This window comes from Octopus bimaculoides, chromosome 12 (genome assembly GCF_046866305.1).
Source record: "Octopus bimaculoides isolate indiv1 chromosome 12, ASM4686630v1, whole genome shotgun sequence".
Taxonomy (NCBI): Eukaryota; Metazoa; Mollusca; class Cephalopoda; order Octopoda; family Octopodidae; genus Octopus; species Octopus bimaculoides.
In genome coordinates, this window is record NC_142939.1 from 64,375,398 (window position 1) to 64,399,258 (window position 23,861).

Consider the following 23,861-nt stretch of genomic DNA (forward strand, 5'->3'; position numbering starts at 1 on the left):
ATATATATATGTATGTATGTATGTGTGTGTGTGTGTGTGTGTAATCAGAGAAATATCTTTTTTCTTTTAATGTAGATGAGGCAATGTTTTTCTTTGTCTTCCTTTCTTTATTTGTCTTATTTTATTCTGTAATACAGGAGGAATCCCCTTCAGTAAACAAGGCTGAGGAAACCCTTAGTCCCGAGCCTAAGCGCAAACCCCTTTTTGATGCTGACAGTGATGACAGTGAACTCCCAGATGACGAGATTCCTGGTATCAGCAGTGGTGATGAGGAAGAAGAAGAAGAAGAAGAAAAAGGTGGAGATACGGAAGATGATGATGATGATGATGGGGAAGACGATGGTGATGCAGAAGAGGCTGATGGTACCAGTGATGAAGACGATGATGATACTGGTGATGATGATGATGATGATGATGATGTAAGTTTGAATTTAAAGTCTCTGCTACTTTATTTTGTTTTTGTTGTAATCTGATGAGGGAGAGTTGATATATATGTAGTCCACTCTGCTGGGTGGTTGGTGTTAGGAAGGGCATCCAGCTGTAAAAACCCTGCCAAAACACACACAGTAGCTTGGGGGAGTCTTCTGCCTAACCCATGCCTGCATGAAAGGCAGACGGTAAATGATGATGATGATATTTATGTATACTCTTTTACTTGTTTCAGTCATTTGACTGCAGCCATACTGGAGCACTGCCTTTAGTCAAACAAATCGACCCCAGGACTTATTCACTGTAAGCCTAATACTTAATCTATTGGCCTCTTTTGCTGAACCACTAAGTTACAGGGACGTAAACACACCGGCATCAGTTGCCAAGTGATGGTGGGGGGACAAACACACATATATATATGATGGGCTTCTTTCTGTTTCCATTGACCAAATCCACTCACAAGGCTTTGGTCAGCCTGAGGCATAGTAGAAGACACTTGCCCAAGGTGCCACACAGTGGGACTGAACCATGGACCAGGTGGTTGGTAAGCAAGCTACTTACCACACAGCCACTCTTGCACCTACGTTATATATATACATATATATAAAAACAATTGCAGCTTGAAAGGTGTTTATAAGCCATTTAAAAGCACACAAAAACCATTAGATTCACTTCAACATTTAAATTTAATTTGTCAAAATATTTTCATTGCTTTGAGACCACAACCTATTCACTGAGAAAATTCAGTGCTGCAATTGTTTTTGATTCAGCACACGATCTTAGATCAGGTCACTTGCTATGGAAGTACATTTCCATAAATATATATACAAATTATCGCTGAACATGAGTTATATTTTACTGAATGATCGTGTACTTGCATGTGTATGCGTTTGAGAGAGCAAGAGAGGGAGAGGGGGAGAAAGGGCTAGAGGTAGTTAAAAGTTTTCTTATGACGGCTTCTCTTCACTGCCTATTACTTCATTAGAAATTTATGGATGCACTTACGCACATAATAGAGAAAAATTAAACAAATATGGACGACTTGCTCCGAAACACCACCGAGTGGGGAACACTTCTCAAAAATAACCTGCAGTTGTTTCCTTCAAAATTCCTACATGCTCGAAATGTACATACATCAAGGTATATTTGTAGAAAATTTCACGAAAAAATATTCATTTTCCTGGAAGTTAAGAGGAATTTAAGTGGAATTTCCGAAAATTGTCCCCCACCCTCCTCCCAAAACACTTTCACTGAAAATTTTTGTATATTCGGAATCTACATAATAAATAATATATGCATAGAAAATTTCATTAAAAAATATTCATTTTTCTGAAAGTTATGACCTTCCAAAGTCGGTGGGTACAACTCTGTAGTTATGCCATATTGACGAACGTGAATGATTGTGTTTACTTGCACGTGTATACGTTTGCGAGAGCGAGAGAGGAAGAGGGGGAGATAGAGAACGGGAGCAATGTGTATGTTGTTACAGATTATGTATGTGTGGTCGTGTGTGTTTTTACGTATCAATGTTATGAAAAATAGGTAAAGAATACTGAGAAGAAAGTTTAATCTATGACGTTGTATGTATCACTTTCTCTCTCTGTTGAGCGCGTGTGTAAGAACGCTGTCCCAGGTAGAAGGGAAGAAATATAAAAGTTGCTAGAAACAACAGCCAAATCTCCCTTAAATCACACAAAGTAAACGGTATTTTAAAAATCTAATTACTGCACTGGAAAGTTCAGATCGAGAAAATTCCATTGATGTAAAAATGTTAACGAAAAAGTGGAAAATGTGGATTTATATAAACTTTTAAAAAGGCTTCACACAGACACACAACTTCTGCTTTATATATTAAGATATATATATATATATTATATATACATTCTCCTTAACTTTATAGAACTCAGTCCACTTATAAACAGATGTGTTTCCTTGCAATCAAAATGCCCTTAAATCACACCTATAGTATTTTCCATCTTCCTTGAATATCATCTGTCTCACATTCACCTCATGCTTTATGTCTGCCTCTTTCATCATCTCTCGTACACCATTTACTAAATATCTAATAGAGGAAACAATTCCGAATGATTCTGAAGAACTTTTTAATCAATCAGCCTTGCTGGTGCTTTTGTTAATATAGCTTACCCTTTAGCTTGTAAACTGGCCAAATCTGGCCCAAATATTCTACCTTTCTGTCATGTTCAGGCTGATCAGATCCAACCTCTTACACCTATCCTACAATGTCATTAAAAAAATAATCAGTCCCAACATTGGAATCTCAAAGTTACAAGATAATGCATGATTAATTCAAAACAATACATATACATTAGATTTGACAGAGTAATGTGAATGCTCTAAGGTTAATCTGTGTTAATCTGTGTTAATCTTAGTTGTCAATAGCAGCTGGTGATTATGTATTTCTCTCTGCAAGGTGACCAGCCATAAAAGAAAGCTATATACCATATAGAATGAGCTGATTCATCACAGCTGTTTGGATTCAGATGGTTTGTCACTGCTGACTGGACAGTGAACCTATTTTGGCAACAATAGTTATTGACTGCACACATACAGAGAAATATGCACATACAGATTGGGAGATAGAAACATTACAATTTATTGATTGGACATGACTAATACAAACACTCTGTCTCTTCATGAAGAGAAATATAACCTTGTTACCAGTTCAAATATGCTTGGAGCATATTCAAACCCATAAAAAATCTGCTGTATTTTGTCATGGAGAAAATGTTTTGCTGTATGTAAATATGCTAAGTCAGTTTGAAGCGCCCCCTAACCAGACTGATGGATGTATGCATTTCAGGGCAGTTATCTTCTCTTCGGTATCAGTTACTGAGAAGGGGAACACTACAAAGTGACAAGATACTATGGATATCTCTTATTGTATTCCCATCATTGTGCTGTAACTGGTTGTGCTAATCGGTGGCTCACCATGAGTAAACTATGGTGTTGATGTGCTAAGCATTGAGGTGTATAAATACAGGCTTGTTCTTAGTTTGTGTTGATCTGCTCACACACATAACCAAAGAGGGAGAGAATGAGAAAAGCATATAATGTCTGATGTCAAATAAATTAGCATCAAACGAGTAATGCCAGTTAAGCAATGCCAAAACAGCTCTGCCAAAATGTTTCAGACTCCCATATTAAAATGATTTGATGTTGTATGCAGGCCCTAGGGATGTACTGGCAACTTTACTAGTGCTTCAGACCTTAATGTGCATTCAGTACATGTTGTAAAGAGGCTGGCATTAGGAAGGGCATCCAGCTATAGAAACTATTAGAATGATCTGATGGTGTATGCAAGTGCGTAGCATTTCACTTTTTTGACCTAACATCTAACAAATCGTACATTTACTTAATTGTTCATTTTTGTTTATTTATTTGTTATTTAAAACACCAGTTGCTTCCCATAGAGAAGAAATCTGCAAAAATACGGAAGAAAGAAAAACGAGATGCGTAAGTTTATTTGCTATTGTCATGTGGTTCTTTGTTTATTATATGTGGTGAGGGGAGAATTCTTGAAATATTGAGTGGAGAGATGTAAAACAAAATCTTTTCCCTTTTCGTTTTTCCATTTTCCAAGTGGGCATGGGTTGGACAGCTTAACAAGAGCTAGCAAGGCCAGGGGATGCCCCAGGTTCTATGGGCTGTTTTGGCAGCGTTTCTGCAGCTGGATGCCCTTCCTAACGCTGCCAACCATTTTACTGAGTTTACTCGGTGCTTTTTATGTGGCACCATTACCAATGCGTTTTTACATGGCACAATTACCAGTGCGTTTTATGTGGCACCATCACCAGTGCTTTTTATGCAGCACCATCGCCACTATTTATCTCTCCGCACCCACAACTGATTCTTTCATACTCTCTTCCCTAAATGTGAGTAGCCATGTTGCTCCTAATGCAAGAACCTGCTCTGCCCCACCCTCTTGTCCCTTACTTCAACCCTCATTTTCAAGCATACAGCTGCTTCCATCTCACCCCAGTTTTAGAAGTCTTACTAGTTACATAGCAACTTTACTAGTGTCTGTGACCGTAAGGAGCCCCCAGTGCATGTTGTAAAGAGGTTGGCATTAGGAAGGGCATCCAGCCATAGTAAAAAAAATGAGGTAAAGACACCCCCCCTTTGGTCATGGATGACCATCAGATTGCACCTAGAAAGTTGCTCTCTGAGGCACAAGTCTAGGCAAGGTTGTTTATGGAAGACCAGCAGTCATCCATGCATACCAGCCTCCCATCTCCACGCCACTGATGTTATCCAAAGGAAAAGTAAAGGTCAATAAAGTTTGGCACCAGTGACATGGCAACTCAATTCTACAGCTGAATGAATCGGAACGTGAAAATAAAGTGTCTTGCTCAAGAACACTTGATCCAGGAATTGAACTCACGACCTTATGATTGTGAGCCTTAGGCTCTAACCACTGAGGCATCTAGCCATAGAAACCATCCCAAAGTAGACATCAGTGCACAATGCCATCCTTTGGCCCATCAGATCCTGTCAAACCCTTCCAACCCATGCCAGCATGGAAGAAGGACGTTAATGTCAATGCTTAGATTTCTTATCTTGTATACGTATTTTCTTTTCAGTGAACTTGGTGAAGAGGAATTGATGTCCAGCATCAAAAAAACTGAAAAGTTTGTTCTGCCCTCTGGTCAAGAAATAGAAGCTGAAGATATCCTTTTTTTGTCTATGTTCATATTTTCATTTCTCATATACTGATTTTATTAGTATACTTCATTTCAAAAGCATGACAGATTAATTGTTTGTTTTCTCTGACCACCCATAGTCATTATACACTTCTGATGCGTCTAAAGTACCATTAACAGTTCTACATTATCTTGAATCAATGTGTTGATGTTCATGTTTGGCAAAACCACTAGTGCTCTCAGTTCTGTGACCTGTAGTAACTATAGATAAAGGTAAACATTTAGCATTTTAACCAGCTACATGCGGCCAAAATATTCTAGTTGTTTTTATGTTCAAATTGGCCAAGTCCAGCTTTGTACACCTACACTACAAATCATCCAAATCTCAAAGCTATGAGGTAATGCATGATTAATTCAAAACTATGTGAATAAATAAGCTTTACATTTGACAGAAGAATTTGAATGCTAAAGATAACTGTAAGCTAAATAAACAAGGGATCTCTTAAAATTTTGGTATTGCTGCTAACAAGTGCAGCATAACGAATTCATGAAAACACAGTACATTATACCACCATTGGTCATGCATTGGATTAGACTAGTAGTCAGAGGAATTACAAGTTCCTGTTCATAATTTATTTTGATTTAAGGAAGTGCCAAGCTATCAGTTGCTGGAAAACCAGTGGTGCACCTGTATTTGTGTTAATACTTTTGATGCCAACCTGCCAGAAATTGTCTCTAGTTCTGCGATGCAAAAACTTGCTCTTTTAAAGGAATTTTAATGAAAATTTTCCATTGAATTTGATGTCTTTTATCTTTTACTTGTGTCAGTCATTGGACTGCAGCCATGCTGGGTCACTGCCTTGAAGAATTTTAGTCGAATAAATTGACTCTAGAACATACTTTTCAAGCCTGGTACTTATTCCATCATTCTATTTTGCTGAACCGCTAAGTTATGGGAACATAAACACACCAATACAAGTAGCCACAAGCAGTAGTGGTGGACAAACACAAAGACACACATATGTACGACAGGCTTCTTTCAGTTTCCAGAACGATGTAGTTGGTAAGCAAGCTTTTTACCACACGGCCAACGCGCCTTGTTATTTTTTCTCCCGCACCTAAGCTTAATAATGTCACAGTTTATTAAATTCCTTATTTTCAAAATTAAAACAGATGCATTGTATTCCACCAGAAATAATGTTTCTGAGAGTAAGGCTGTGCTGAGTAGCCTTCCTTGTTTTCTTATTACTTCCCTTTTTAATGTAATTGCGAGAAACGTCTATCGCCCACTCCGACTTCACTTACCTCTCCATTTGGTAGCCATGAGTGAAGGCGCGTAGCTTGGTGGTTAGGGTATTAGGCTGACGATCGTAAGATTCTGAGTTCAATTCCCGGCGGCAAGTTGTATCCTTGAGCAAGACAGTTTATTTCTGTATTTGAAAGGATCAGCCTTGTCACATTCTGTGTCACGCTAAATCTCCCTGAGAACTACATTAAGGGTACGTGCGTCTGTGGAGTACTCATCCACTTGCACATTAATTTCACGAGCTGGCTGTTCTGTTGACCGCATCCACTGGAACTCTCTTGTTGTCATAACCGATGGAATGCCAGTTTTAGTAGTCGTGCCCACTCTCAGCCATTTTGTACCATCGTCAATTGACAGAATAATATGAATGCTAAAGAGTTAAAGCAGGAATTTGTATCATGGAACTAAGGATCAGTCTTAAGTGGGCCCTTAAAAAGGGTTAATTGATCTCTGTCCAAAATTTTTTTTTTCAGTTTTTAATATTTTAATAGAAGTGCCTAATGCTGAAAGGGTTAACACTAATTGACCTATTAATATATAGGGTTCCTTACACCTGTTTTACCCCTTACTACCATGACAGTGTCTGAACATAAACAGTGGATATCTTCCTCTTTATCTGAAAGCAGCTCTGCACCCATCTGTCATGTCATTCTTATTGCAGTTCGTCTTAGTTTCTCTGCTCCTTTCCCTGCACTGCAGCGGCTGCTCTAGCCCTTTCTCTGATAGAGGAGGGTAGGTAAATGATGACCAATGCCAATTCAGTCATTTCTCTCTGACAGACTTGGGTTAATGGTTGAGCATAAATTCAACATTTTAAACCATGTTGTTAATTAGTCTCAAGTCAACTCTGATTAATAAGCAAGCTTTTGAGCCAAACGATTTCAGTTATGACCATCCAGTCTACTTTTTGCCCACAAGTACAGTGTACCTTGGAGTACATAGTTCATTATATTCATTAATAGAGTGTAGATTGAGGGAGATTTGACTGCTATTTCTAGCAGACCCATGACGACCGTTGTTCCTCTCTCATTGGTTTGTTTTGTATTTTCTCATTTTTATGTAGCCCCAAGTCAGCACTGATCGAGCTGACTTTGGATCAAAGGTTTCCTAGCTGTGACCAACCAGTGGATTATCATCATTGTTTAACATCTGCTTTCCATACTGGCATGGGTTGGATGGTTTGACATGGAGCTGGCTAGCAGGGCAGTGTCTGGACTCCGACTGTCTGTTGTTGTATGGTTTCTATGGTTGGATGCCCTTCCCCAACACCATCCGCTTAACAGTGCGCTGGGCACATTGTATATGCCACCGGCATGAGTGCATTTATGTAGCAGTGGCACGGGTGCTTTTTAAGTGGCACTAACACCTGAAGGGACAAGTCTGTATGTATGGCAGACAGCGATTTTACTTAGCTTGACATGTCTTACCAAGTATAGCAAATCGCCACATCTTCTGATCTCTTGCCTTTTCTTCAATGAAGCCCAGCATCCACAGATTCTTTCTTACCATTTAATCCCGCGTCTTTCTGAATCTAAGCAATATTCTTGAAGCCTATTATATTTGATAAGATGCTTCAGATATTGATAATGTGTATATAAGTGATTACATTGGCCAATGTAGACTTTATTTAAACCAGCCATATCTGACCAAAATATTCTACCTGTTTGATGTTCAAACTAACCGTGTCTGGCCCCTCACACCAATCCCACAATATTGTTCTAGAAATTAACAGTTATCTCACCAAAATCTCAAATCCATAAGTTAATGCATGATTAATTTAAAACAGTGTGAATAAATAAGTGTTGCATTTAACAAAATAATTTGAATGCTAAAGAGTTAAGATGTGTGGTGTTTGAGGGACATTTGGCTACTATTTCTCTGAGGCCTAGCATAGAAGTTTCCTTGTTGACTCATCTTCTGTTTTGTGTTCTGTGACTGTGTAGACATCAGTTCTAAATTTTGGTTACTTTCCATAACTTTGCACACAAAAATTAGTGCCAGACCTGGTACTTATTCAGCACAGAATACGAGAAGTTATTCATGTTTTGGCAAATTTCAAAGAGAGACGACAGGAAGATACGTAAGTAAAGAATATTTTCTTTGTTTATTTTTTTACTTTTGTTGTATAGTGAAACTACACTCCTCCTGGTAAGAAGTGGTAGTAGCCACCCATTATAAATAGCCCAGTTGCAGGTCAGAAGGTTGAGAGTACGTGTCGACTGTTGATAGTTGTGTTTGTGTTGATATAGTAATTATACCGTGATACTGAGTGGATGTTATACTCTATTTGTGTCATCATTCACCCTTTGTCTCTGTCATCATTCACCCTTTGTCATCACTCATCACTGTCCATATTCAAGTTACTAACCTACTTTATTCATTCTCTTTCTTTTCAGGCCTCGATGTGAATATATGGCAAGATTGAGGAAAGACTTATGTAAATATTATAATTATAATGAATATCTTATGATGAAATTGATGGAGATCTTCCCATATCAGGTAACTCTCTCTCTCCCTCTCCCCCCCCCTCTCTCTCTCTCTCTCGCATTCTCTGATATATATCTCTGTACATGTGTGTGTGTGTGCAAAAATAAGGCACAGATGTGGCTGTGTGGTAAAATAGTTTGCTTCCCAACCACATGGTTCCAGGTTCAATGTCACTATGTGATACCTAGGGCAAGTGTCCCCTATTATAGCCATGGCCAATCAAAACTTTGTGAACGCATTTGGTAGATAGAAACTGAAAGAAGCCCTCTCATATATAATACATATATGTATGACATCACATAAAAGCACCCGTAGGGTGCCATGGGGTAAGTGCCTGTGCAGTGCCACATAAAAGGACCTGTGTGACGTCATGTAAAAGCTTTCATGTGGCACCATGTAAAAGCACCCAGCACACTCTATAAAGTGGTTGGCATTAGGAAGGGCATCCTGCCATAGAAACCATGCCAAACCAGACAACTGGAGCCTGGTGCAGCTGGCCAGCCCTGGTCAACCTGTCCAACCCATGCCAGCATGAAAAGCACGTTAAATGATGATAATATATGCAGGAGTGGCTGTGTGGTAAGTAGCTTGCTTACCAACCACATGGTTCCGGGTTCAGTCCCACTGCATGGCACATTGGGCAAGTGTCTTCTACTATAGCCTCGGGCTGACCAAAGCCTTGTGAGTGGGTTTGGTAGATGGAAACTGAAAGAAGACTTGTATATATATAAATATATATATGTTTGTGTGTCTGTGTTTGTCCTCCCAACATCGCTTGACAACTGATGCTGTAACTTAGCAGTTCGATGAAAGAGACTGATAGAATAAGTGCTAGACTTACAAAGAATAAGTCCAGGAGTCAATTTGCTTGACTAAAGTTGGTACCCCAGCATGGCTGCAGTCAAATGACTGAAACAAGTAAAAGAGTAAAAGAATATATATATATTTGTATGTGTGTGTGTGTCTTTATGTCTGTTTGTCCCCCACCACCACTTGACAACCAGTGTTGCTGTGTTTACATTCCTGAAACTTGACAGTTCAGCAAAAGAGACCAGGCTTAAAAAACAAGTCCTAGGGTTGATTTGTTGAACTAAAATTCTTCAAGATGCCCCAACCATGTTTCAATACTGAAATCTTTCTTTGTAGATCATTGAATTTTTGGAAGCCAGCGAGGTGGAGCGTCCAGTTACCATTCGGGTCAACACTCTAAAAACACGCAGAAGGAATTTGGCGCAGGTCAGCATTAATCTTTGTACCACATTTAATCTGAATTTTTTATAAAACAGGCATTTTTGCAAACTGGGAATCAGTGCTTTGGAAAGAGAATAATTTCCCGCTATGGCAATGTCAACTGGCCTTCATGTTCTGCAGACTTGACTAGCCTGGAATTTTTCTTGTGGGGATACCTGAAAGAGAGGGTTTACATCAACAAACCGGAGACCCTAGTGTAACTGAAGGAGTACTTCAATAGAGAAATCAGAGAAGTGGGGTTTGAAACTCTTGAGGGTGTTATGGTGCAAGTTTTGGAAAGAGCACAGGTGTGCGAAGCCGAAAATGGTTTCCATTTAAGCGATGTCGTTTTTTTATATGTGATGTAGAGGTGTTGCAAAATTTGACTTGTGCATATTAATTTCCATTATGTCCTTTATATTGTATCAATCCTGACCATCATCATAAAAGTCTTTACATCTACTTTGCCATGTTTCCATGGGTCAGACATGACCATGTTGATGGGTGGAGGTTCTGCTGCCAATTTCCTACCCTGATTTTAATTCTTGTTCCTAAGTATTGTAATAATGCCTTAGTCTGTCGGACAACAAAGGGCCTGGACAGAATAATGCAGAGAACTGGAAACAAATGAAGGAGTCTTTTGTTTACAGTCAGCAAATGCACGCAGGTATGGATAAAGTTACCATCTCGAGTCTCCCCACCTGGATAGGACGCCAGTCCATCACAAGTTTACTCCTTTTTGCCAGCTGAGTGAACTGGAGCAACATGAAATGAAGATCTTGCTCAAGAGTGCAATGCATCGTCTGGTCCAAGAATTGAAACCACAATCTTACGACCGAGAGTCCAACACCGTAACCGCTCAGCCACATGCCTCCACAAACACACATGAAGATAAGGGGCAATAAGCACACTTTCACACAAATACATTTAGGTGTGGCTTTGTGGTTAAGAAGCTGGCTCCTTGTGGTTTCGAGTTCAGTCTCACTGCATGACATTTTGGGCAAAAGACTTCTTGTCTAATTATCCCATTCAGCTAAATTGTTTAACCCCAGGTCAACCTTGATCATGCAGACTTACAATCAAAGGTAATCCAACCATGTCTACTTGGTTGTTTTATAAGTAAGTCTAAGACTTCCTTATCCATTGGTGTGCTTCCCTTATTAAAGAAATTTGGTTGCCATTTTGTATTGTGCTCAGTATTCAAAATTTAGACTTTCAAAAGGCAATTTCTTCTTTACAGTAGAATAAAGAAGGAATCCTTTTTTTTTTTTTTTTTTGAAACTTACTGATTCTTTGTTGTTTTTACCTCTTTTAGGCATTAATCAATCGTGGCGTTAATTTGGATCCATTGGGAAAGTGGACAAAAGTTGGTTTAGTTGTTTATGATTCCCAAGTCCCTATTGGTAAGTGATGCAATATTTATACTTTTGGAAAATTTATTATTATTATTAAGGCAGCTAATTAGCAGAATCGTTAGTATGTCAGACAAGACGCTTAGCAACATTTTTTTGTGGTTCTTTTACATTCTGAGTTCAAATTCTGTCAAAGTTGACTTTGCTTTTCATTCTTTCACGGTCGATAACATAAGTACCACTAGAATTAGGGGCATTGTGTTAAAATGTGAAATTTAGTGTAATGAAGAAGCTTGCTTCTTAACCATGAGGTTTCTGTTTCAGCCTCATTGCACAAGTGTCTTCTATAGCCTTGAGCTGAGCTAAGTCTTGCTAGTGGATTTGGCAGATGGAAACTGAAAGAAGCCCATCATGTGTGTGTGTGACCACTGCTTGACTATTACTGATGTTGGTTTTTTTTTTACATCCCCCATGACATAACAGTTCAGCAAAAGAGACTGATGGAATAAGCACCAGGCTTAGCAAAAAAATAAGTAGCTGGGTCGATTTGTTCAACTGAACCTGTCGAGACATTTGCCCCAGCATGACTGCAGTCCAATGACTGAAACAAGTAAAAGATGTTATGATGAGTTCTTTCTTTATATAAGACAATAACAGTGTAGTTTGAAAGAGATTTGGCTGTTATTTCTAGCAGATTAAATAACAACATAGATGTTCAATCATTAACTCATGGCCAGTAAGGTTGATACAGGGTGGCGAGGTGATAAAACACCTGTAATTTTTGCATAAACGTTCTTCTTTGGTGGTTTTCCAGGTGCCACCCCGGAGTACTTGTCAGGTCAGTACTTATTACAAGGTGGATCAAGTTTGTTACCAGTCATGGCACTGGGGCCACAAGAGAATGAGTTTGTTTTAGACATGGCTGCAGCCCCAGGAGGAAAGACTACACATATTGGTATGGTATTATGTATTTTTATTATTTCTATATGATGATATTTCATCATCATCATCGCCACCATCATTGTTTTCATGTCTACTTTTCCATGCTTGCATGAGTCAGAATTTCTAGAGGTACATTTCTGAATGGATGGATGCCCTTCCTCTCACCAACCCTTACTCATTTCATCATCACCATCGTCATTTAACATTCGCTTTTCCAAGGGTGTATGTATCAGATGGAGTTTGTTTCACAGATTTTCTACGGTTGGATGCTCTTCCTGTCACCAACCCTCACCTGTTTCCCAGTAAGGTAATATTTTGCCCCTGGCCTGATGTGTTTTTCCATGGAGCACTGGAAAGGACCAGTATTGCATGTATGATAGTGATGCTCATTTATAAACAGCACATGATGTCAAGAGCAAAGTATACGCATGCACATGCATGCACACAGCATCGACAAAACCAGCGTCAAGATCAGATTTAGGACTGATGACAAACTCTTCAACATGTGGAGACTACAGAGCAAGACCAAGGTGAAAAAGGACTCAATATGTGACTTCCTGTTTGCAGACGACTGCATGCTCAATGCTACCACAGAGGCTCAGATGCAACGGAGCATGAACTGTTTTACCTCTATCTGCAATAACTTAGGCCTCACAATCAATACACAGAAGGCAAAGGTTATGTACCAACCTGCCCCACCTCACAAAAGCTGCACGTGTAACCAATTATCACTGCCGATGGGGAAACCCTGAAGGTTGTTAATAAGTTCACATACCTCGGCATTGCATTCTCCAGTTCTGTGAACATTGATGACAGAGTCAACACACATACACATTGCGAAGGGAAGCTCAGCGTTTGGGCAGCTGCATGAATCAGTATGGGGGAGGAGAGGTATTAGGCTGGCCACCAAGTTGAAGGTGTACCAAGCAATTGTACTGGCTACACTACCGTGTGCTTGTGAGAGCCGCACAGTTTACGAACACCACCACACCAAATGGCTTAACCGCTCCCACATTTGAAACGGGATTTCTTACTTGAAAAAGCAGTGAATGTGAACAACAGGAAAGACATCTGGCTATTATAATCACTGCCAACCCATTGCAGTTTGGGTGCATGCGCTGTTACATAGTGTTGTTGCATCCATCATTTATCAGTGATATCTTTGCACCACTCGAGTGATGGACCTCTGAGCCATGGGTTCATTTGGGTAGTCGTTTTAGTCACCTTTTATGGCTTAGAGAGGCAGCGTTGGGTTTATTCTTTGACATGCCAGTCCCCACACAATGTAAGATACTGCTTCAATAATATATTAGTCTACCCATTACTAACATAGAAAAGGGACATTAACCGATGATGATGACATATATATATGTATAAAATATAAAGAATATAAAAATATTTCATCATTTGCCATGTTAAATGGTGAAATAGATATTCCTCTATATTTTATACATTCCTAAGAAAACAATTATTACCAACTGGATTTATTGGATTTCAACTGCATCAGACTATACATCCGATCCCTTTGTTTTGTTTTGGTTTTCTATGCAGTTAGTAGCATAATCCATTAAAGGAACTTTTTTTTTATGAATACCACCAGATTAGTTAAATCCGTATACTGTGTATTAAATGCATATATATATATATATATATATGTAGGGATGTATGTATTTTCTTATGCCATTTTTTGCTTTTCTTGTGCAGCTGCTCTGATGAAAAACACAGGTATATTATTTGCCAATGATAGCAACAAGACTCGATTAAATGCAGTTATTGCTAACCTTCATCGTATGGGGATAATGAATGTCGTTGTATCCAACTATGATGGTCGCAATATGAGCAAAGTAAGTCCCTTGTTTCAGTAGTTAGTTCTTATTTGTGTGTGTGTATATGTATACATTGTGTGTAATCTATATATATGTTTGTATGTGAGTGTCTGTATATACGTTTGTATGTTCATAAAGAAATACTGTATTTTCCAGCATACGAGTTGACACAGTACATATGTAAACATTGAAACACTGTGTCTATCTTTCCAAATCCTACTGCATTTCCCATGGAATTTTGGGTCCTCCAAAATCGTCTTGGTGTATGAGTCGACCTACCTTTCTTGACTGTAAATACAAAACAACAACCAATGAGTGTTATTACTCTTCCGAAATATAACAATATAGATTTACTAACTTTAACCCTTTAGTATTTTCAACCAGCCCGGTCCTGCCTCTCACTTTTCTGCTACAATGTCTTTAGAAAAATAAACACTCACACCATTGAAATCTCAAAGCTGAAAGATAGTATATGATTAATTCAAAATAATGTGAATAAATAAGGATTAGATTTGACAGTAATCTGAATGCTAAAGAGTTTTTGTTTTTATTTGTGCAGATAGTGAATACATTCGACCGTGTGTTACTAGATGCTCCCTGCAGTGGCACTGGGGTTATCTGTAAGGACCCTACTGTGAAAAACACCAAAGTGAGTATTAAGTTTGTTTCTTAGCAACTCCACCTTTCATTCTATTAGGGCACATTGACTAATTTAGTCTTAGATATCTTATGCTTGCAATAGGGGGTTTTTGAAAAAGTGATAGCAAAAAGAAAAAAGACATTTGTTAAAAACAAATATGAGGAACATTGATGAAGGTTATGTATGGGCAACCTTTTTTTTGAGAAGTGGGGCCATGCTAGCACAGGTTGGACGGTTTGACTGGGGACGGGCAAGCCAGGAGGCTGCACCAGGCTCCAATCTGATCCGACAATGTTTCTACAGCTGGATGCCCTTCCTAATGTCAACCACTCCGAATGTAGTGGGTGCTTTTTATGTGCCACCAGCACAGGAGCCAACCAGGCACCACTGGCATTGGCCACATTTGGATAGTGCTTTTAACATTCCACCGCCATGGGGAACCAGTCAGGTGGCACTGGCAACAACACATGCATGAATGGTGCTTATTGCATTCCACCAACACAAAAGCCAGTCAAGCAGCACTGGCATCGGCCACAGCTACAATTTCCATTTAATTGTGATTTGATTTTTGATTTTACTTGACTCAATAGGTCTCCTCCAGCACATATCTATACACACATATATATATGTATATTATTTCATAGAATTTACCATTAAATAGTATTGTATACCATGTCTTTTATATTTTAGGACCAAGACCAAATTAACCGATGTTCCAATATGCAAAGAGAATTGTTATTATCTGCTATTGACTGTTGCAATGCCAAGTCTAAAACTGGTTCCTATATTGTCTACTCAACTTGTTCAGTTTTGGTAAAGTTCCTTTCCTCTTCCATCTTCAATTCTTCTTTCACCTTGTTTGTATATTTTACTTATATGTTATGTTTTGTTTTGTTGAATAGACTGATGTTTTGCTTTGTGTGTGTGTGTGTGTGTGTGTGTAAGTGATAATACTTGTATGAATGCATCTGCCTATGTATTTATGCAGCTATGCACATATGTCTGGATATGATACATGTGCACTCACATCACAGAAACAGACTTGACACTACCTGAGCCCTATTTTGTTCAGCTTACTTAAGTTTCGCTTTGATTTACATTAATATCTAAAACAATACACACAGACACACACACACACACACACAGATACACTCACTCACACACGCACACACTGTCCCTCTCTCCATAATTCAAATTGTTTTAAAACAAAAAAACACCTCTGTAGATACATACAACCTTCATAGATGAAACTCTCTTCTCACTAGATTATTGTCAGCTGTATCCTTCAGAAAGCAGTCAATTGGTGGAGGGAGTGGGGTCATTAGAGATTAGAGCAATGGATAATATACCACATGGTGTATATTCCAGATCACAGCACTTAGAGTTCAAATCCAGCTGAAGTCATCTTTGCATTTGATCATTTCATACCCAATAAATAAAGTGCCATTTCAGGCTGGTACTTTATTTATCAACCATGAAATGAAAGGGAAAAAATTGTGATTTGATGGGATTTTTGGAGCATTAGATAAGATGCTTGGTAACAACTGTTCAGGCTCTTTGCTTTCTGAGTTCAATCCCAGCTGAAGTCAACTTTGTTATTCATTAAGAATAAAAAGTTTTGAATGGTACAACAATGCACTATAATACAAAAAATGGACTATAGACCTGTTGTAATTTAGTTATCTATTCTCCGATGATTTTTCGGAATACAATTCCTTCTTCAGATATACTTAGATGGAGTCTCTACTATAAACTGTTTTCCAACGGCTTTTCCGTTGAGGTGAGGTCGGCTATGTTTCAATCTCGTGTGTGTTGGTACATCTGTAGTGCTGCTTCTAAGTTATGTGTTAAACCATGTGCGTGCGTGCTTTCAAGGGAGATAATCAGAGATCGTAATACTTTATGTAAAGTAAATATAAATAATCCAGAATCCTTGTATGGTACCGGATTGATCTCAAAATCTAATCAGTTTGTGCCAGTCACAAGGCCAAACATCCCTGAAAGTTTCATCTGAATCCATCCAGCAGTTCTTGAGATATCTCGTCCACGGACAAACAAACAAACACGACTGAAAACAATACCTCTGCCTTAGTGAAGGCGGAGGTAATAATAATAATAATAATAATAATAATAATCCTTTTTTCTGTAAAAGGATAAGGCCTGGAATTTGTGGGGAGGGGACTAGTTGATTACATTGACCCCAGTGCTCAACTGGTACTTATTTTATCAACTCCAGAATGATGAAAGGCAAAGTTGACCTCAGAATAATAATAATAATAATAATAATATAATAGGATATTTTCCAACTTTGGATGACTATGAGGGTCCACGCATGCCAAATAGGAAACAAGGGGTCCACAGGTAATAAAAAAAATGGTTGAGAACCATTGAACTCTCTTTATATTTAATTTCTGTTCTTGTTTAATCTTTGCAGGTTGAAGAAAATGAATGTATTATTGATTATGCTCTGAAGAGACGCCATGTAAAACTGGTTCCAACAGGACTGGATTTTGGTGAGCAAGGATTTCCAAAGTAAGTCTTTGCTTTTATTGATTTCTTCTTTTTTCTGTTTTTGTTGCTAGTTGAACCTGTTTATCCTTTCAATCCTTCCCTCTTGTTATAGAAACTAGTCTTACTCTGTTTTCCCTCTTCAACAGATTCCAAAGACATCGGTTTCACCCGAGTATGAATTTGACGCGGCGCTACTACCCACATACCCATAACTTGGATGGTTTCTTTGTGGCAAAGCTGAAAAAATATTCCAATGAAAACCCTAATGCGGGTATGTCAATGTATTTATTTTATCATCATCATCATCATCCTCCTCGTCTTAACTTCCACTTTTCCATCCTTTCATTGGTTGGAGAATTTGTTGAGAGGGATTTTGTTTGGCCAGATGCCCTTCCTCATACCCCCACCACCTATCTACTACATACGCGCATTCCTTTCTACCCACTAGACCTTTTAACCTCATCTCCTCCCCTTCCCTCCTCTATATATGCTCACCCCCCTCTATCCTGTAAGATCAACTGACCATTAAAATATACCGCTACCATCCTTCACCTCTATCTCTCCTCCATCCCCTTTCACATTCTGTCTTCATGGCTTGACCTAATTACCGCTCATCCTTCACTTGACTTGGCCATTCTTCAAATAAACAAGCTAAAATCCATCGCAGTATGGCATATATTCACCTCTGCTATCTATGCTATATCAGCCTTCGTTCCAACATCTATTTCCGGATTATCCCCATATGGATTACTTTACACGGATTTCTACACGGATATTTACTACTGGAATGAAACTACACTTCAAGTACTGTTCTCTCTTTTTTCAGTGCATCACACTCTTTACCACTTCATACTAAAAATATCCGCCTATGGATATAATAATAGATTACTTTATTTTTTCTGTCTCCGATGAAGGGAAGTACTGGATCTTCCCAGAAACAGCTGTAAGACTCTATCCATAAAATACTTCTCCAACCTTACCATTGCTCTCTTTATCTTTTTATTTTTATATATTTACATACATATATATATATATATATATATATATATATATATAGATAGATAGATAGATAGATAGATAGATGTGAATGTCAAGGCACATGGCTTAGTGGTTAGAGTGTTTGGCTCATGATCATAAAGTAGTGAGTTCAGTTCCTGGTAGTGCTTTATGTCCTTGAGCAAGACACTTTGTTTCATATTGCTCCCATCCACTCAGCTGGTGAAAATGAATAGTACCTGTATTCTAAAAGGGCCAGCCATGTCACATTCTGTGTCATGCTGAATCTCCCTGAGGACTCTGCTAAGTGCATGCATGTCTGTGGAGTGCTCAGCCACTTGCATGTTAATTTCACAAGCTGGCTGTTGATCCCTTGTTTGGGTCAACTGAACCCCTTGTTGTTGTAACCAATAGAGTGTCAGTTATCTAAGCTATACATACATATATATATATATATATATATATATATATATATATATATATATATATATATGCATGTGTGTGTATGTGTATATGTATATATATATACACATATATATATATAAACATGCACACACATAGATACACACAGGTGTATGTACTTTTGTCATTTAAGTTGCATGTAATCATCTTTTGGTGCTAAAGGGAATCTACAGTGATTTTGGTCATTGCCTCCCCTCCACCGTACTTCTGCCATTGTTCACCATCACCACCACCACTGCCACCACCACCATCGCCACTGTCAAAACTATCGCACACCTCCATCCTCTGCTCACACCACCACCACCACCACCATCACACCATGTAACACTATCCCCCTCACCCAACCCCCAAACCTGCAAATGTCCTTCTCTTGTTCTTAATTATTCAACAATAGTCAAGATTCCATCAGCATCGATGTGGAAACTACCATGGAATTGAAGAAAAGAGACCACAAGATTGCAATTGTCCGTTTTAGCATTCTCCAAGACACAAGACACAAGCTGACAATGCTCTTTATTTACAGCATGCTTGGTCAGTTCCTTTGGGCAGTGAGCGAGTGGTCAGTTTAGAACCAGCTGGGAGATGGCTGCAAGTAACGACTACATGACAAAACGTGATGGAGACACTGACAAACTGAAGTAATTAGTTAGTTTTCAAAGTGACCTTCGTTTCTCCTTCTGACAATTCGTTTCACTTAGGGCTTAACTCCTTCCTTTCCTACCAAGATGTCTACCTATAAGATTTACCTTACCTATCTACTGACCTACCTGCTTAAATATATACAGACATAGCTACAGGCCAGCCTATCTATCTACCTACATATCTATCTCTCTCTCTCTATCTTTCTGTGTATATATATATATATATACATACATATAATGTCCCACCCATGCTAGCATGGAAAGCAGGCGTTAAACAATGATGATGGTATATATATATATATATATAATAGAGCACTTAATATAAGCTCAATAAAATATTCCTTTTGAATATTCTTTATAAAATATATATATATATATATATATATATATATATATTCACATATATATATATACATACACATCTTTCTTTGCTTCTTTCTTTTTTTTCCTTTTTTCTTTACTTCTTACCTTCTTTGCTTTTCCTTTCTATTTGTCTTTACTCACCTTTCTTCCCTTTCTGTCTTTTTTTTTTCTTTTTCCATCTCTTGCTTTGCTTGCTTTTTCTGGCCTAGGGTCAGTGATGGAGATGAGGAGGCAGCTGGTCATCTGAACCTCACTCTCTGCAAGGATGATGATGGCGGCAGCAGTGGTGGCAGCACTCGTCGCTGTTGTCATCCTCACCATGGTGGTGATGGTGGCAGAACAGCAGGAGTGCATTGTCAGTGCCCCTCCCCCCTCACACACACGCGCACACACCCCACCGACCTTTGCCACTGCCGCTGACCCCCTCCCCTTATTATTCACCAATCCCCACCGACCGCCACCACCACAAAACACACATACATGGATATTACATTGCTTTAGTCATCATTTGAAACATGTCCTACCTTCCACCCCCTTTCCCTCTCTCCTCCCTCCCCTCTCTCTCTCCCTTCCTCTTTCTCTCTCCCAGAAGTTTCCATTAGCACTGTGGTTATTGTTGCTGTTGTTGTGATAGTAATTTATTACAAGAGGTAGCTACCTTATTTTACAGTCCATTAACTCTCTACTCACCTGCTTTGCTTTGTGTATGGTGTGGACATGTAAGCCTATATGTTGTTGTTGTTGTTGTTGTTGACAAGCTAATGAAATTGTTGGCATGCTGGACAAAATGCTTAGCAACTGTTCGTTTGTCTTTACATTCTGAGTTCAAATTCCGCGGAGGTCAACTTTTCCTCTCATTCTTTCAGAGTCAATAAAATAAGGACCAGTGAGACACTGGGGTTGATGTAATCGACTTGTCCCCTCCCCTCAAAATTTCAGGCCTTGTGCCTTTAGTAGAAAGGATTATTATTATTATTAAGGTGGTGAGCTAGCAGAATTGTTAGCATGCCAGGCGAAATGCTTAGTGGTATTTCGCCTGTTGTTATGTTCTGAGTTCAAATTCCACCAAGGTTGACTTTACCTTTCATCCTTTCAGGGTCGATAAATTAAGTACCAGTGAAACACTGGGGTCGATGTAATCAATTAGTCCCCTCCCCACAGATTTGAGACCTTGTGCCTTCATTAGAAAGGATCATCATCATCATCATCATCATCATTATTAAGGTGGCGAGCTGGCAGAATCGTTAGCACACCTGGTGAAATGCTTAGTGGCATTTTGCCTGTCACTACGTCCTGAGTTCAAATTCCACTGAGGTCATCTTTGCCTTTCATCCTTTCGGAGTTGATAAATTAAGTACCAGTGAAACACTGGGGTCGATGTAATCAATTAGTCCCCTCCCCACAGATTTGAGACCTTGTGCCTTCATTAGAAAGGATCATCATCATCATCATCATCATCATTATTAAGGTGGCGAGCTGGCAGAATCGTTAGCACACCTGGTGAAATGCTTAGTGGCATTTTGCCTGTCACTACGTCCTGAGTTCAAATTCCACTGAGGTCATCTTTGCCTTTCATCCTTTCGGAGTTGATAAATTAAGTACCAGTGAAACACTGGGGTCGATGTGATCGACTGGTCCCAACCCCAGCAAATTTCAACCCTTGTGCCTTTAATAGAAAGGATTATTATTATTATTATTATTATTATTATTATTATTATCATTGTTATTAAGGCAGCAAGCTGGTGGAATCATTACCATCCCAGACAAAATGCTCAGCAGCAGTGCCAAGTACAATGGTTTATTCTTAGCCAAAAGCTTCTGCTGTTGTCTGACCATAATGGGAGTAGTGCTTCTTCCCAGCACAAACCCAAACTGCATTTCATCTAATCTGATTCTGTTCCTAATTACTGTATTTTAATGTGTATAAGGAACCCTTTTTTGTCGAAAATTAGGTTAAAAAAATTTGGCAGTTTCTTATACATGGATAGTATTACAGCCCCTTACAAAACCTTTTTCCAAATTTTAAGCCCCCAGAATTAGGGAGTTCCTTATACACATTAAAATATGGTAATTGGCTATAGTTCTTTCCATAACCATCATGACCAGGTCCAGCAATTTGATGCCTCTGTAGGAACATGTCTGGCCATGGGGAAATATTATCTTGCTGAGAAACGGATAGGGGTTGGCAACAAGAAGGGCATCTGGCCTAGAATATCTGCCTCAATAATCTCTGTCCAACCCATTTAAGCATAGGAAAATAGACATCAAAATGATGATGATGATTGGTATATATATATATGTGTGTGTGTATATATATATATATATATATATATATACACACACATATATATATATATATAGTGAGAATTTACAAAAAACAAAAGACGAAGATGGGCATGTAAACAACAAACAGATGTATTAGTTTAGCGCTCAGGCAGTGAGAAAGACTTTTACATTTCGAGCCTGCGCTCTTTGACAGAAAGTAACACAGAAAAAAATAGGGAGAGAAAATAGGAAAAGGTATAGTGGCTAGCAATCCATCATGGCAAATGCCGGACAGAGGGGTCACACAGGAGAGCTAGGAAGAAGGAGAGATAATAAAGTAGTGGTGATCCCAAAACGAAGGTGCAGGTGTGTGGATGATGGTGTAGGTGCTAGGAAGTGGTCAGTACTAGTGTGGGTGCTGGGTGGTAGTCAGTGCTAGTGTGTGCAGGGTGGGATGGGGTGAGATGTATAGGGATGGTGGGTTTGGAATACGTAGGGATGGGGTATGTATGTATAGAGTTCTGTTCCATTATTGCAAGGATCAACAAAAAAGTACTCCATTCAGCAAGAGATAATTATTATTTAATATGCTGGTATTCGCATGTGAGCTACTGTAAGTTTTATGGTTGGTTAATGTAGTAGTTGAACTGGCTTGCATGGCATACGATGTCCTACCTTGGAATCATTCAAGCTCCAATATATAATAAGTGCAAGCATGGTAACCAGCAGGCTGTAGGGCTGGTTTGAGCTCCAGTATCATTTTGGCATGATTTCTGTGGCTGGATGTCCTTCCCAATGCTAACCACATCTGGTCATGGAGAGATATTACCTTACTTGGAAACAGGTGATGGTTGGTGACAGGAAGGGCATCCAGTCATAGAAAGTGTGCCTCAACAAATTCTGTCTGACCCATGCAAGCATGGATAAAGAGGATGACAATGATGATTGTGTGTGTGTGTGGTTTTGTGTATTTATCTATATGTAAATAACTTGTTTATTCTTACAGCAAAGAATGAGGAACAGTCTACGGAAAAACCGAAATCTAATGATGCCAAACCAAATGCCACCACCAAACCTGTGAATAACACCCCCAACAACAAACAAATAAACAAAAGCAACCACGCAAAACCTAAATCGAATCCTGCCAAGGCTCGAGGGACAAAGCGTAAACATGAAGAAAGTGACGACAAAAACAAGAACAACAACAGAAACAAATGGAAGAAAAAGAAGGTTGGTCAAGTAAAGAAATTCAAGACTCCTAGGAAGAAATTCATCCGAAAAACACCGCAGAAATAACAAAATATTAGGAACATTTATTCACATTCTTCATCTAAAAATATCCAGAACATGAACTTGTATTATGGCTCCTCAACAGAAAATGGAATTTTTTTTTTTCTTGCTGCAAAATAAATTTTGTAAAATTGATAAATATATATATATATATATATATATATATATATATATACATATATATGTACATATATATATGTATATTCCCATAATTACAGAGTAAACAAAGAAAATTACATGGAAAATTGTTTATGGAATTTATTCTTTTATGAGTTTTTCAATTTTAGTGCTGGCCATGGGTCTTGATTGGTTTTCCAAAACCCCCTCTCCCTAGGTATAGCTGTGTGGTTAAGAAGCTTGGTTTCCTGCCATGTAGTTTTGGGTTCAACCCCAATGTCAAACCAAGGGCAAAGTGTCTGGTGTGTAGAAACTGAAAGAAGGGCATCTCACGTACACATGT

General features: G+C 38.7%; 1 protein-coding gene across 1 annotated transcript in view; it reads left to right on the forward strand.

Annotated features, from left to right (window-relative positions):
* LOC106883500 (uncharacterized) overlaps positions 1–23,412 on the forward strand; it is a 30,987-nt gene extending 7,575 nt beyond the window's left edge. Inside the window, exons 4-17 of the mRNA XM_014934528.3 lie at positions 138–419; positions 3,848–3,903; positions 5,031–5,116; positions 8,383–8,476; positions 8,793–8,895; positions 10,030–10,119; positions 11,429–11,516; positions 12,280–12,420; positions 14,112–14,251; positions 14,793–14,882; positions 15,564–15,686; positions 17,308–17,405; positions 17,531–17,655; positions 23,118–23,412. Coding sequence (XP_014790014.1) covers positions 138–419; positions 3,848–3,903; positions 5,031–5,116; positions 8,383–8,476; positions 8,793–8,895; positions 10,030–10,119; positions 11,429–11,516; positions 12,280–12,420; positions 14,112–14,251; positions 14,793–14,882; positions 15,564–15,686; positions 17,308–17,405; positions 17,531–17,655; positions 23,118–23,407 — 1,806 coding nt within the window. The 3' untranslated portion in view covers positions 23,408–23,412. The remainder of the gene's footprint in view (positions 1–137; positions 420–3,847; positions 3,904–5,030; positions 5,117–8,382; positions 8,477–8,792; positions 8,896–10,029; positions 10,120–11,428; positions 11,517–12,279; positions 12,421–14,111; positions 14,252–14,792; positions 14,883–15,563; positions 15,687–17,307; positions 17,406–17,530; positions 17,656–23,117) is intronic.
* Positions 23,413–23,861: the final 449 nt, after the last annotated feature.